Source organism: Peromyscus leucopus, chromosome 2, assembly GCF_004664715.2.
Source record: "Peromyscus leucopus breed LL Stock chromosome 2, UCI_PerLeu_2.1, whole genome shotgun sequence".
Taxonomy (NCBI): domain Eukaryota; kingdom Metazoa; phylum Chordata; class Mammalia; order Rodentia; family Cricetidae; genus Peromyscus; species Peromyscus leucopus.
In genome coordinates this window covers 135,540,055-135,552,767 of record NC_051064.1, presented here as the reverse complement: position 1 = coordinate 135,552,767, position 12,713 = coordinate 135,540,055, and the positions used below count along the sequence as shown (strand labels likewise).

General features: G+C 52.6%; 1 protein-coding gene across 1 annotated transcript in view; it reads left to right on the top strand.

Annotated features, from left to right (window-relative positions):
• Positions 1-3,976: 3,976 nt before the first annotated feature.
• Man1c1 (mannosidase alpha class 1C member 1) overlaps positions 3,977-12,713 on the top strand; it is a 148,030-nt gene continuing 139,293 nt past the window's right edge. Inside the window, exon 1 of the mRNA XM_028875470.2 lies at positions 3,977-5,310. Within this exon, the coding sequence (XP_028731303.1) occupies positions 4,768-5,310 (543 nt within the window). The 5' untranslated portion in view covers positions 3,977-4,767. The remainder of the gene's footprint in view (positions 5,311-12,713) is intronic.

The window sequence follows — 12,713 nt, the reverse complement described above, 5'->3', positions numbered from 1 at the left end:
CTGTGAGCCATCTTGCTGGCCTTCAGAGGTGGCTTTCGAGATCTAATAATTTAATTTTTCTAGCATGCTATTTTGTTTGTTTAAGATACAGTCTTAATCTGTAGCCCAGGCCGGCCTTGAACTTGTGACAATCTTCTTGTCTCAGCCTTTCAAAGGCTGGGAGTCTGGGCATGTGACACCACACCTGGCTTCTCCAACTTGCTTGGCAAAGATCCTGCCCCATAGAAAGTGCCTCAGCACTCTTGGTTACAAATATTAACAGATCCCCCTTCACCCCGTGGGTGTTGTCTGGGAACACATGCCACAGCCCCGGTCAGAGGACAGCTTACAAACCCTTGTGTGGGCCCCAGGGGTCACGCTCTGGGCATCAGGTCACCAACAGCACCTCTACCCACTGCCATCTCAGCAGCCCTAGATGGACTTATGCTTAGAATAAAATCTGCAGATCATTCCTTGTGCAGCTTTGGACATGTCACACTGCACAACCTCAATTTCTTCATCTGTGAAGTTGGCATCTGAGTGCCAGGAAGATGCTCATTTGGTAAAGCGCATGAGACCCGAGTTTGATCCTCAGCATCTATTTAAAGAGGCAGGAGTGGCGGCTGCTTGTCCCAGCACCGCGGAAGCAGAAAAAGTGGGTGTCAGGGACTTGCTGTCCATCAACCCTAACGGATCCAGTGAACCCCAGGTCCCACCGAGAGACTTTGTCTCAAAAACCGCAGTGGACCTTTGACTACATACTGCATACACACACATGTAAACCTGCATGCACATACATGAACCTGCACACACATGAATACCCCCCACCACATACACATAAAAAGATGGCATCTGAAGCCCCCGTCGGAGAGAGCTGCTATTCCAGATGGACAGGATGGAAAGGACGCACGTGGCCCAGGTTGGTGGCACTTGGTTCCTCCCTAACGGGTCCATTCTACCTGCATTGCCTTTCTGATAAGAATCCCCTTGAAGGGCTTTGTGTCCTACTCAGGGCTGAATTTCTCAGCCCTTCTGGCCTTGGCACATAGTAGGTGTTCAATATAGTTTCTTGCTGGATGAGTAAGTCAGTAACAACAGGGACCATGCTCTGCCCATCTTAGTGCCAGGAACCAGATTTGTGTGATATGTACCCGCCAGTTTGTGAACGGAACAGCTTTGTAGAAGTGCCGTTGGGCTGTGTTTCCAGTCCAACTGAGAGAGATGTTGTGATGTGTATGTGACAGTTGGCAGGGCTGAGGGAGGCTTAGATACCGGGAAAGACACCATCCCTGAGACTGGGAGGCCATTTCAGCTACACAGAGGCTATCACTAACCCACTGTGGGCTTGCACAGAGCTAGAGGGCCAGCAAATACCAAGGGAGGCTCTGAGGATAAGCGGAGGTAGCCATCTTCTGCTCTGGGATGTTGGGGCTCCCACTTCTGGGGTCTTCGGGCTCATAAGGAGGCCTACCTATGCTACTGGCCCCCTTTCTTGTGTGTAGTCCCTCTGGCTCGGACTGGAGGTGTCATGATGGTTTACCTGGGCTCCAGCTCCAGCCTCTACACTCACGTGAGCCAACCTCTCAGAATAAATCTGCCTCTCTATTGGTTCTGTTTTCCTGAAGAACTTTGACTAAGACAAAGACTTATTCGCTTATCCCACATCTCTCCAAGTCTTTTGTGAAATGAGGCTATTAATAACACTCACCGCATAAGATTATTCTGAAGAGTAAATGAAGAATTTCCTAGAAAATGTTCATTTGTGTCCTCACTTGGGCCTTGCGTTCCTCTTCTGTAAATGGGCATTTGCTCATTCATTCACTGATTTACTCAGACACCGTGTCCAAGGGCACTGCATTGTGGTTGAGATTCAGGGGAGTCACAGAGGCTCCAGTTCCTGTCGAGAGGGTCTTTGCAGATGCTGGAGTACAGGACACTGTTAGAGATACAGCCGGTGGGAGATGAGCCACAGCATGTGTGGGTGGACAGGGGCTGGAGGGATGGATGAGCAGGTGTGCCTCGGAGAGCTGACTAGCAAGAGCGTCAGCCACCAGCTTGTGTGTATTTGAATCACCCACATCCTATCGTCTGAAATGGACTAGCTTCTGTGGGTTCTGGTTCTGTACTTCCAGTGCCCCTGTGGCCCTACTTAGCCCCTGGCTCACAGAACACGGCCTGGGACTGGTTGTGAAGTCCCATCACAGTGAGCAGACATCTTGTTTTCCACCTCCTCCAGGGAACCCCGCCCCAACACACACACTCAGTGCAGAACAATGTTAGAGAAGCAGAAAGTAAGGGTCCCTGCCTTGTTCTCCAAATACGTGCCAGCAGTTTCCTGTGGGATCCAGTGAGAAGCTTGGGTCAGGGAGATGTCGGGGAAGCCAAGCTAGGCCTCTGGGCTACTGTATCCAAGGGTCGATCACATGCTTATCTCATTGACTCGCTAACTCCAGGAAACTGGCTCCAGCCAGCAACACTCACAAGAGACTGAAATATTTGAAGTAGAAATTTACATTTAAGCTAGGTGTATTGGGAGGGATTATTCATCTCCAGCAACCAGAATATTTGCACCTGTTACCCACAGCAGTCTTTTTTTTCTTTTATTTTCAGCAGAAAGAAATTTATATGCCAGGGGTATTTAAATGTCAGGTGTGGGTGTGTTGGCAATGGCCTGGCCAGGGTTAGAAGTCTCAGTGGCCCATCTGCAGTAGGCCTCAGGGAAAAAGCAAGATTTATGAGGTGAGAGCCTGCCCAGGCCGCCTCTTCCGTGGGGAAAGGCCTCCCTGCAGTATTTTCTGTCTTGTCAATGCCGCGTTTCGTTTTAAATTGCAGCGGAAACATATTTTCCCTCTTGCCGATTACACCTCTTAAATTGTCTCTCCCTCTGCTGTTGTCTCTGTAAAGTGTTTTGCATGAAACCCACACAGCAGTGTTGTTTTGCCCCCGGTGAGGTTTAACAGCAAAGGCAGGTGCAGCCTCAAGTCCACGGATGACAGTGCTTTGAGTCTGGGTCACACGTGTCTGACAACACATGCCTGTGTACGTGTGGGCTTGTGGAGGTGTCTATGGGTACGCCTGTGCACATGTCAATGTTTGCTAATACAGACGTGTCTAGGTACACTTTGGTATAATTTGCTTGGGTGTCCGTGCTGAAATTAAGTGTGTGTTTGCATGCAAGCACACACCCACCCGGCAGCCTCTGTACGCATAAAAACGCAAATATGCATGTACATGCATGTCTATGTATGACCCGTGCATATGTCCACGGGTCCCCGCGTCTCTCTCTCCCTCTCTCTTCTTGCTTCTCAGGTTAGCATCTCTCGCTAACCCCACCCACGTTTTTGGTGGCGCTTTGCAAGGACCACTGGAAATACTGATTCAGCCAGAACTAACCGCGGCCACAGCTCTCTGGTTTGGTCCAGCCATCCCCATCCCCCAGCGCGAAGCAGCCGTACCACCGCGGCTGGTCTGAGCTCTGAGCATCCCTGGCTGCCTGCAACCTGACAATCCCCGGCCGGTCCTGAGAAGTGACAGGGTCGCCCAAAGATGGGCAAAGCCTTCCAGACCAACCTGGTCTCCTGGCCCTTCCGGGGGAGACCGAAACACAGAGCGGCTCAAGGCGGTGGTGGGCGGTGGAGGGGGCGTCTCGGTCGCTCGGAGTCCAGCGAATACTGAGCAGAAACCAATGGGTGATTGTGGCCCAACGGGGATCCCTCGGAGGCAGCCAATGACCTCGCTTCGCTCTGCACCCCGCCCTTGCCACAGCGCGCAGCTGGACCATTGGAGCCAGCAGGATGGGGGAGCGCAGCGCCAGTACTGGAAGCAAGGGGCGTGGCTCAGATCAGGGCCCGCCCATTCCTCCCGGCTAGGCTCCCCATTGGCCAGACTGCGGCGCCGCGGCGGGTGGAGAGGCGGGGCGCGGGGCGCGCATGTGGGCGTGGCCTGAGGGCGTGGCCGGCGGGGGGCGGGGCGGCGGCGCTGTCGCAGTGAGAGCTTGAGCGGCGGCGGCCCGTCTGGAGCTGCAGCGGGGGAGGCTGCGCGGCGAGTGGAGCCGCGGGGCCGGGAACAGGTGATCGCAGCGGGAGACCCGCGCCCTCCCGAGTTGCGGCGTCCGAGTCCGCGCTCTTGGGCGCAGCGGCAGCCGCCCAGCCCCGGGCTGATCGAGGCCAGCTGCAGGCTTCGCACGCGCTTCCCGGGCATCCCTCTGCCCGCGCGAGCGTCTGAAGCCCCCGGGTCCCGCGAAGCCTCGGGAGCCGCAGCTGCGCGCGGCGGAGCAAAGTTGTGGACGTGTACGGACCGCCGGGCCCCGCGCCGTCGCCACCAGCCAGGCGCGCGCTCTAGGAGCGGTGCTCGCGCTGCAGCCCCGGGGGCTTCCGTTGCAAACTGCTCCAGAGGCTGAAACTTCGAGTGCGGGCGGGTCGGGGCCTGCGGGTGTCCCTGCACACCCTGCTAGGGCGTCACAGACGGCATGTGACGGCTCCGGCGCGGGAAGGCGCGGGCTCTGTGGACCAGGCGGAGGGCAGGTTGCGGCGCACGGCGGGCCCGGGCTCCAGCCGAGCAGCCCCCCTCGCCCGGGCCCCGCCGAGGCCGCCGCGCCCCCGCCCTCGCGCGGGAGGACTCGCTCCAAACTCCCTGAACTTCAGGCGGGTCCCAGAGCGGCGGCCTCGGGGTGCGCAGCCCTGCCCGGGGACCCCAGCCGCTGCGCTCTCGTTCCTTACCCTTGAAGACTCTGAGGACTCCGGGGAGCCCCGGCGGAGCTGACAGCCCCCTGCTGCTGGCCGCGCCGCGATGCTCGTGAGGAAAGTGCCGGGCTTCGTCCCGGCCTCGGCGTGGGGGCTGCGGCTGCCGCAGAAGTTCCTTTTCCTGCTCTTCCTCTCGGGCCTCATCACCCTGTGCTTCGGCGCCCTGTTCCTGCTGCCCCACTCCTCTCGCCTCAAGCGCCTCTTCTTGGCCTCGCGTACCCAGCAGCCCGGCCTGGAGGTGATGGCCGAAATCGCCGGCCACCACCCGGTGCCCGAGCAAGAGCCGCCTCCTAACCCTGCCCCCGCGGCTCCGGCCCCGGGCGAGGACGATCCCGGCCGCCCGGTCGGTATCTTCCGTAGGAAAGGTATCCTCCGTAGGAAAGGGTGGCTGCGGCGCACCCGCCCCACCGGGCCCCGGGAGGAGGGCAACAGTGTCGCAGCCCCCAGGCCACAAGAAGAGACTGTCCGGTTCAGTTTCGACTACAATGCTTTCCGCAGCCGCCTTCGACACCCAGTCTTGGGGACAAGGACTGATGAGAGTAAGGAGTCCCAGAGTCTAGTGCGAGCTCAGCGCGAGAAAGTCAAAGAGGTAAGCACCCCCCCTGCCCTAACACACACCTCCCGCCGAGACTTCCCGCAGCAAGCATTTCCCCCCTTCTTGACCCCTCCTGGCTCCCGGTCTACCTGAGACCCTTCAGGCACACTGCAGCACCTCCTCTCTCCCCAAAGTTTCTCTCCTCCGTGCATACTTTAGGGTAACTAGGGCTTCAGCTTACGGCTCCTGCCCAACCTCTAGACGGATCTTTCCGGTTGAGTGTCCAGCCCTAGTGGGCTCCACGCTTTCCCTTGCTGGGCTGCTAGTGCGGAGTGGACTCTAGGTCCTTAGTTTGCATTTGTACAGGAGAAGGCCACTGGAAATTTTCTCGCTCACTGTGTGTCTCGACTTCCCCTAAGCCCCAGCAGGATATGGAAACCCAAGATGTGTGAGGTATTTGGTGTCCTATTTTGTAATCTCTCAGCATCTTGCAACCCAGTGGTGTCTAGCATTCCTGCTAACTGCTTCTATCGAGCTTTGCAGCAATTGTACATAATTGCATGTGAAAGAAGAAGGAACGATCAATAAAGCAGTGGTAATGTTACAGAAGCTCTGAGGTTATTGGCTTAATGAGGTGGGTCTTGGACTGGTTCCCTGTAAGGATTGGACCACAGAGGGATTTAGAAGGATCACTTTTAGTCAGAGTCTTAATTTAAGACATCAAAAACAAACACAGCGTGGACATGGCTTGCAGACAGTTGCCAAGAAGCCTCTGGTTCCTGAATGTTCTGCCCCACCCCAGCTGAGAGTGGTCTGTGTGAGATGTGTGGCCAGAATATCAGAGGGGGCTGCAGTGACACCCCCGGGCCACAAGGGGGCTGTGAGCAAGCAATGGGCCGGGGTCTCCTCCCTGGAAAGAAGAGGATGCTCTCCCGTTCCTGGGGACCCAGAAGGAAAGCGCTGCTGCAGTCCGGACCTCTGAGTTTACTGCAGGAAGTCAGCAGGCCTGCTTTCATTTCTAGAAAGAACAGGCAGCACCTTTAGGGTCTCCCTTGTGAAGATGAGCTAGAGCCCCTGGAGGGCTTGGCTACCCTCTTCCTCTGCGGGAGCTGTGCTTTCTCCCCTTGCCCATCTCATCACCACCATTTATGTCTGCTTGTACTCGAAGGTACCATGCAGAGCCCTGTTAGAGACTTTTTTTTTTTTTTTCCTAGACAAGAGTTTCTCTGTGTAGCCTTGGCTGTTCTGGAACTTGCTCTGTAGATCAGGCTAGCCTCGAACTCCTAGAGATCTGCCTGTGTCTGCTTCCTGAGTGCTGGGATTAAAGGTGGGCATCACCACTGCCCAGCTCTGTTTGAAACTCTTAACAAGCAACCACAGGACATGTGAAGTCACTCAGAAGCCAAGTCCTTGATGTGTGCGTGCTCATGTGTGCACACGAGCATGTTTCCCGATTTTCACTCAACTCTCAAAGGTTAATCAAAGACTAGACTTTGCAATCGTTAAGCAAGAGACACCATCTCTCCCATTTCTGTTAAGAGGCTGTCTTGTGCCCAGTTCACCTGGGCCATTTGCCTCTCCCTTTCCTGAAGCTGTTTCTCCATACAGGCCCTCTTTGCACTCTTCTGAACCTCCTTGGCGGGCTGCAGCTCCCAGTGAAATCAATCACACATATGTTGCATGCATGCATCCATGCCATTCCTCAAGGGATGCCCAGAGCTGCCAAGAAACTGTCAAAAAGATCTCCAAAAGGATGGAGAATTCACTACTGTGGAAGAGGTACCCTTCTGAAAGCCCGGGTTAGAGCCTCCCTGATGGGCGGGGGATGGGGGTGTAGCCTGGCTGCTGGAGGGGAGCTTGCCTTTGTCCATGCAGAGATAGAGCCTTGTTACTAGCAGAGGCTGGGGTTCCCACTTTGTGCAGTGGCTGGGGCTGGTAGGAGGTGTGAGGACGCCATGCTTTGCAGGTGGGTGTGAAGTAAGATGGTGGGAGGAGGCTACATTGTTGCCAGGTATCTGGATCTGGGATGTGTCATCTCCTTACACCCTGGGTGCAGCTAGAGGCATGTAACTGCTATTCCATAGCCTTCTTCTCATTCTCTGTCTTGGAGACTGCAAGCTCCTCAGAGTGGTGGCTGCTGAGCTATATTCACAGTTATGTTCGGGGACCTGTGGTCTTTTTGGACTACCTGACTTTGAACCCTGCCCCATGTCTCCATTCTGACAATGGTGGGTGGAGTCTTTTAGAAGTTAACATACGGTGACTGTCCCTACTGTCCCCCCAGAGGAGGCATCCACAGGATTATTGCTGGAGGTGTCTGTTCATGGTCCTTCGGTTTCTCTCTGTGTCATGCCTAGGGATGAATCACTTTAAAGGTGCCTGTTTTCCAAAAAGGGACCGTGGCATTTGTCTCTGGTTTGTTTATTTCCAGACATGGATTGATTAGACCCAAGGAGAAGTAAGGCTAGCATCAGATAAAAAGAGCCCTGTCCTTATGAGATTTTTAAAGTGAAAATCAACATCGGGACAGAATCAGAGAGGGTGATAGATGGGAGTGGAAGGGAACTGGACACTCTGGCCCCGGATCAAGTCAATGTATTTGTGAACATTCTGATTTGAGAGATGGATGTGGGTGCAAAGCCTGTGCTGATAAGATGGGTCGAAGTTGCAGGTTCTGGTTATCCATGTGTCAGGAAATACTTTGTCACCTCCTGGTTTTGGAATCTTGGAGAAAGCAATGTGTGTGTGTGTGTGTGTGTGTGTGTGTGTGTGTGTGTGTGTGTGTGTGTGTGTGGTGGGGGTGGGAACAAGAGAACAAGGGTCGATGTCTTAGCTCAGCTGCCAGCTGTTTGTCTTTGGGCAAACCACATCTCTTCCTGCCTGGACCTCCCTGTAAGATTGGATGAAAGAGAGGTGATAGGCTGTCCATGGACACTGGTCCAGCTCTGGCCCCTCTGTAGACTTCCACGACAGTCAGGGTCACCTTAGCAATTGAGCTTTCTCCATCCTCGCACCTCTTGGTCCCACGAGGTCAAGTGTAATCATGTGGTGATGGTTTTGATGGCAGTGATGGACACTGTTGTAACCCTAGCTTTTACCCATGAACAGCTATCTAAATGTTGATTAATTTAGTTATTCCCAGCACTCATATTGAACTTGGGAGATAGGGTTGAATGTCTCTACAGCTTGTGCTCATGAAGGGCAAAGATGTTGGCTAGAATTCAAAAGGGAACAGGCTTGTTAACTACTTCTTTTCCAGCTCTGAGGACCGTATGGACCCACAGGGATGCTTTTTGGCATTGTGGTATGATGGCATCAACATATGTGATATTCATAGCTGTCCTGGGACATGTGCAGTCTGAGGGCTGCAGGTTAGACATGTTTAATAGGGAGTGGGAATCTTTGTCCATTGGTGGATGGTCTGTGGATACTTACATGTGATAAGAGCTGGGAATGGGCACCCTGTTAGCATCAAACCCAAGGAAACAAGCTACACTGTTCTGAATTCATGACTGTAGGTTGCTGATCTGAAAAACCTTATGGATCCCTCCCAGTGTAGGGGACCTTTGTCAAATGGAATGGGCAATGTAGGGCCATGATACTGGTGACTGGTTTTGGGTGTCCTCCTAGCCCATATGTTACTTTTGGACAAGTTGTAGGAAGGATCATTCCTTCTGCTTCCTCTTCCTGAAGTGCTTGTCTGGGCAAAGAGAACCTGGATTGCATTTCTGCTTCATTGTCCAGTTGGCCCTGGACTCTCATGTGGCACCTCACAGCAATCTTGCAAAGAATCCAGCCTGGGTTCAACTCTGCCTGTGGTCTGGTTCTTGGCCTTGATATAGTAAAACCAAGAGGCCAGAATTCAGGGGGTGCTCTTCTCTTCCCTCTGCCTCCCTGTTTACTGCTGTATTCATGGATCTGGTGTGACATTTAGTTGGCCCAGATATTTGAATATAGATTCAGCTTATTCAAGATCTGTAAATTGGGCTGGTGTGGTGGTTTGAATGTAATTGGCCCCCATAAGCTCATAGGGAGTGGCACTATTAGGAGGTGTCGGAGTAGGGTATGACCTTGTTGGAGGACGTGTGTCATTGTGGGGGTAGGCATTGAAGTATCCTATGCTCAAGGTACTGCCCAGTGTGACAGTCGATTTCCTGTTGTCTGTAAGATATAGGACTCTCAGCTACCTCTCCAGCACCATGTCTGGCTGCTTGCCGCCATGTCCCGCCATAATGATAATGGACTGAACCTCTGAACTGTTTGCGAGCCACCCCAATTAGATGTTGTCCTTTATAAGAGTTGACATGGTCATGGTGTCTCTTCATAGCAATGAAACCCTGAGACAGCTGGGGAGATTGGGCTGTTGGTCAAGTACTTGAGGATCTGAGTTTGAACCTCAGAACCTATGTAAAAAAGCAGAGCTTGGTGGTGTGTCCTTCTTATCCCAGTCATGGGGCGGTAGAGACAGGTGGATCCTTAGGACTTATGGGTCAGTCAGCCTAGTCAAAAAAAGAAAGAAAGAAAGAAAAAAAGACATGTTAAGGCATTTGCTGCCAAGCCTGAAATTTGACTTTGATCCCTGAGACCCACATGGTGGAATGAGAGAACTCATTCCAAAACTTATCCCCTGACCTTCACTGACAAGTCGCGGCACTACGGCCTGTGTGTTACACCCCTACCCACAGGCAAAATAAATACACGTAAAAAGAATTGCTGTCTTAGAGGAAAAGCAAAAGCAAGATGGGTAACAACAACAACAACAACGTGAGGTTGACCTCTGACCTCCGTATGCATGCATGCGTGTGCATGTGCACCCTCCCCCAACACACACACACACACTTGTAAATGAACAGTTAAGGCTGCTGCTAGTTGAGGCTGGACCTCTGCCCCAAGAGCACCTGTGATTTCCAAAGAGGCTGACAGGGACCTCCAGCCAGGTTTAAGGGCTTAATGGCCCAAGAGGTTGGCTAAAAGTATCAGTAATTTTCCAAGGCTAATTTGAAGGGGGCAGAGGTGAATGAACTCTTCCCTGCCTGGATAGCAGGCACCTGGAGGATGCTTTTAATTGTCCCAAAGTGCCTGTGGCTTGGCAAACAGTGTCCCTGGCTCTACCCTCGGGGGCCCGCCACCCCAAGCCTCCAGGATATTGCTGGCTGTGACAGGTGATGTTGTCATCTTGGCGAATGATCTTTGCTCCTCATTAGTAGCTTGCTTCATTAGTCATGTGTGGTTTCTCCGTGTCTCTGATTTATCATCACTGGTACCAGGGACAGGTAGGAAAATTAAAAGGCGTTGTGTTCTTTGTAGCATGTGAGTCGGAGTCTGGGAGAGGTGCAGGATAATTAATATCAGGAATGACTCAGATCGAATGGCTTCACCTCGAAGAGCTAGCTTGCAGATCCATCGGAGCTCCTTTTCATCTCCCTTGCTCCTCCGTTTCCTACTTGCCTTGCTGTGTAGTTCATCTGACTTCGGTGGAGACAGGCTGTAAGAAGTGGACACATCCCTCGGGACACTCTTGTATCTTGAGCCCAGCCACACCCTTCCAGCTCCTCCTTAGAACTGCGTGCATCGGCTCCTCCCCGGCCGGCGGTTGTTAACACCTGCGGATCGATGTCTCTCTACCTTCTCTCTGGGTTGCCAGTCTTTTGGGAGGCTGGGCATTAGAGAAGTGATTGCTTCCAGGGCCTCACATCCTTAACTCTGTCTTTAGTGTTAGACAAGAAACAAATAAAATGATGTCTGTAAAGAAGTCAGCTGTTTATTTCACAGTAGAGTTAGCAGGGGGGTGCGAATATAGATTCCCCGAGGTGTTCAGAGTGACTGATTTACATCCGTGCACACAAGATGCCTTTCTCCAGCTTTCCCACAAGACCGATCTATTACTCCACCAAAAATAAATATTGTGATATATATTAGGCATACTATGCTCAGAGGGTCTTTATATCTTTCCTCTTATTGGAAAAAATCAATCAGGCTCGTGGATGGCAAAGCCTGGCACAGGGAAGCTGCTTGGTAATCTTGGTGGGCATCAGGACTTGAGAATGCTGGCGCTCAAGCTTGTGGACGCCACTAGTCTGCATGCTGAGTTGAGGGCGGGGGTAGGGAACGCGTCAGGAGTTTTAGGAAACTCTCTTTCCTGTCTTGTGTCTGTGGGCCACATGGGCAGTGGCTTAGCCATAGAATGATGAACACAGGATTCAGGACAGTGGGTGCCTTGAGTGAAATCACGGCTGTTTATTACATGTCTTGAAGACAGGGGCTCCCTGTGGGGCATATCCCAGTCACAAGCCAGGGATGACTCTTGTGACGGCTCATTGTGCCTGCAGTTCAGAAACACCGGGCTCAACCAGACAGCTTCAGGCAGAGGTTTGACACACAAGTATTTGCATAACTGGGGGGAAAAACAATGCATTTTCTTGGCACCATGTTTCCATGGCTTGATAATGGAGACTTCTCAAAGACTTTTGTCAGCCAGAGGACCCTAGTCCCACCTCTGTCTTCCGCCTTCATTTCTCATCTCTTTGGGGCTAGTTAACACCTGGCTTAGGCACCTCTTTTTTTGGGGGGGGGAGTGTGCGTGTCGAGACTGGGTTTCTCTGTTTAGCCCTGACTGTCCTGGAACTTGTTCTGTAGACCAGGCTAGCTTCGAACTCAAAGAGATCTGTTTAGAAGGAAACCCCACCTCTCTCCCTCCAAGACCCCGTCCCTGATTGAAAACCTGCCAAGCAGGGGTTCCTCCCCATGAGATGCTGGAGACCACGCCTACAGGGTATTTAAGACCCGGCCCATAGACCTGCCTGGTGATTCCTTTCCTGCTCCCCCCCCCCAATCTTGGAATCACCTGGGGGTGCTCTGCTCAGATTAAACCGGGATTAAAGGCAGTGTACCACCAATGCCAGCTCTCTTTCCCTTAACGCAGTCTACACAGATGAGAGTGTTCTCATCAGCCTCGTTTGGGCATCCCCACCTTTCAAGAGAGCGACAGCCACAGGCCTCAGTGCGGTTGCTCAGCTACAGGTGTTTGCTGTCCCCCTCTCTCCGGGTTTGTTTTCTAAGATTTGGGTTGAGAGCCCAGCAGATCTAAGAGGTAGGTGTTGACCTCAGTGTGAGCTCTTCCTCACACTGGGGTCTGGCTGTCTTTCACCTCAACAATGGCTTCTTCTTTTTTTGTCTTTCTTTCTTTCTTTCTTTCTTTCTTTCTTTCTTTCTTTCTTTCTTTCTTTCTTTCTTTCTTTCTTTCTTTCTTTCTTTCTTTCTTCCTTCCTTCCTTCCTTCCTTCCTTCCTTCCTTCCTTCCTTCCTTCCTTTTTCTTTTCTTTTCTTTTTTGTTTTTTGAGACAGGGTTACTTTGTGTAGTTTTGGTGCCTGTCCTGGATCTTGCTCTATAGACCACCAGGCTGGCCTCAAACTCACAGAGATCCGCCTGCCTCTGCCTCCTGAGTGCTGAGATTAAAG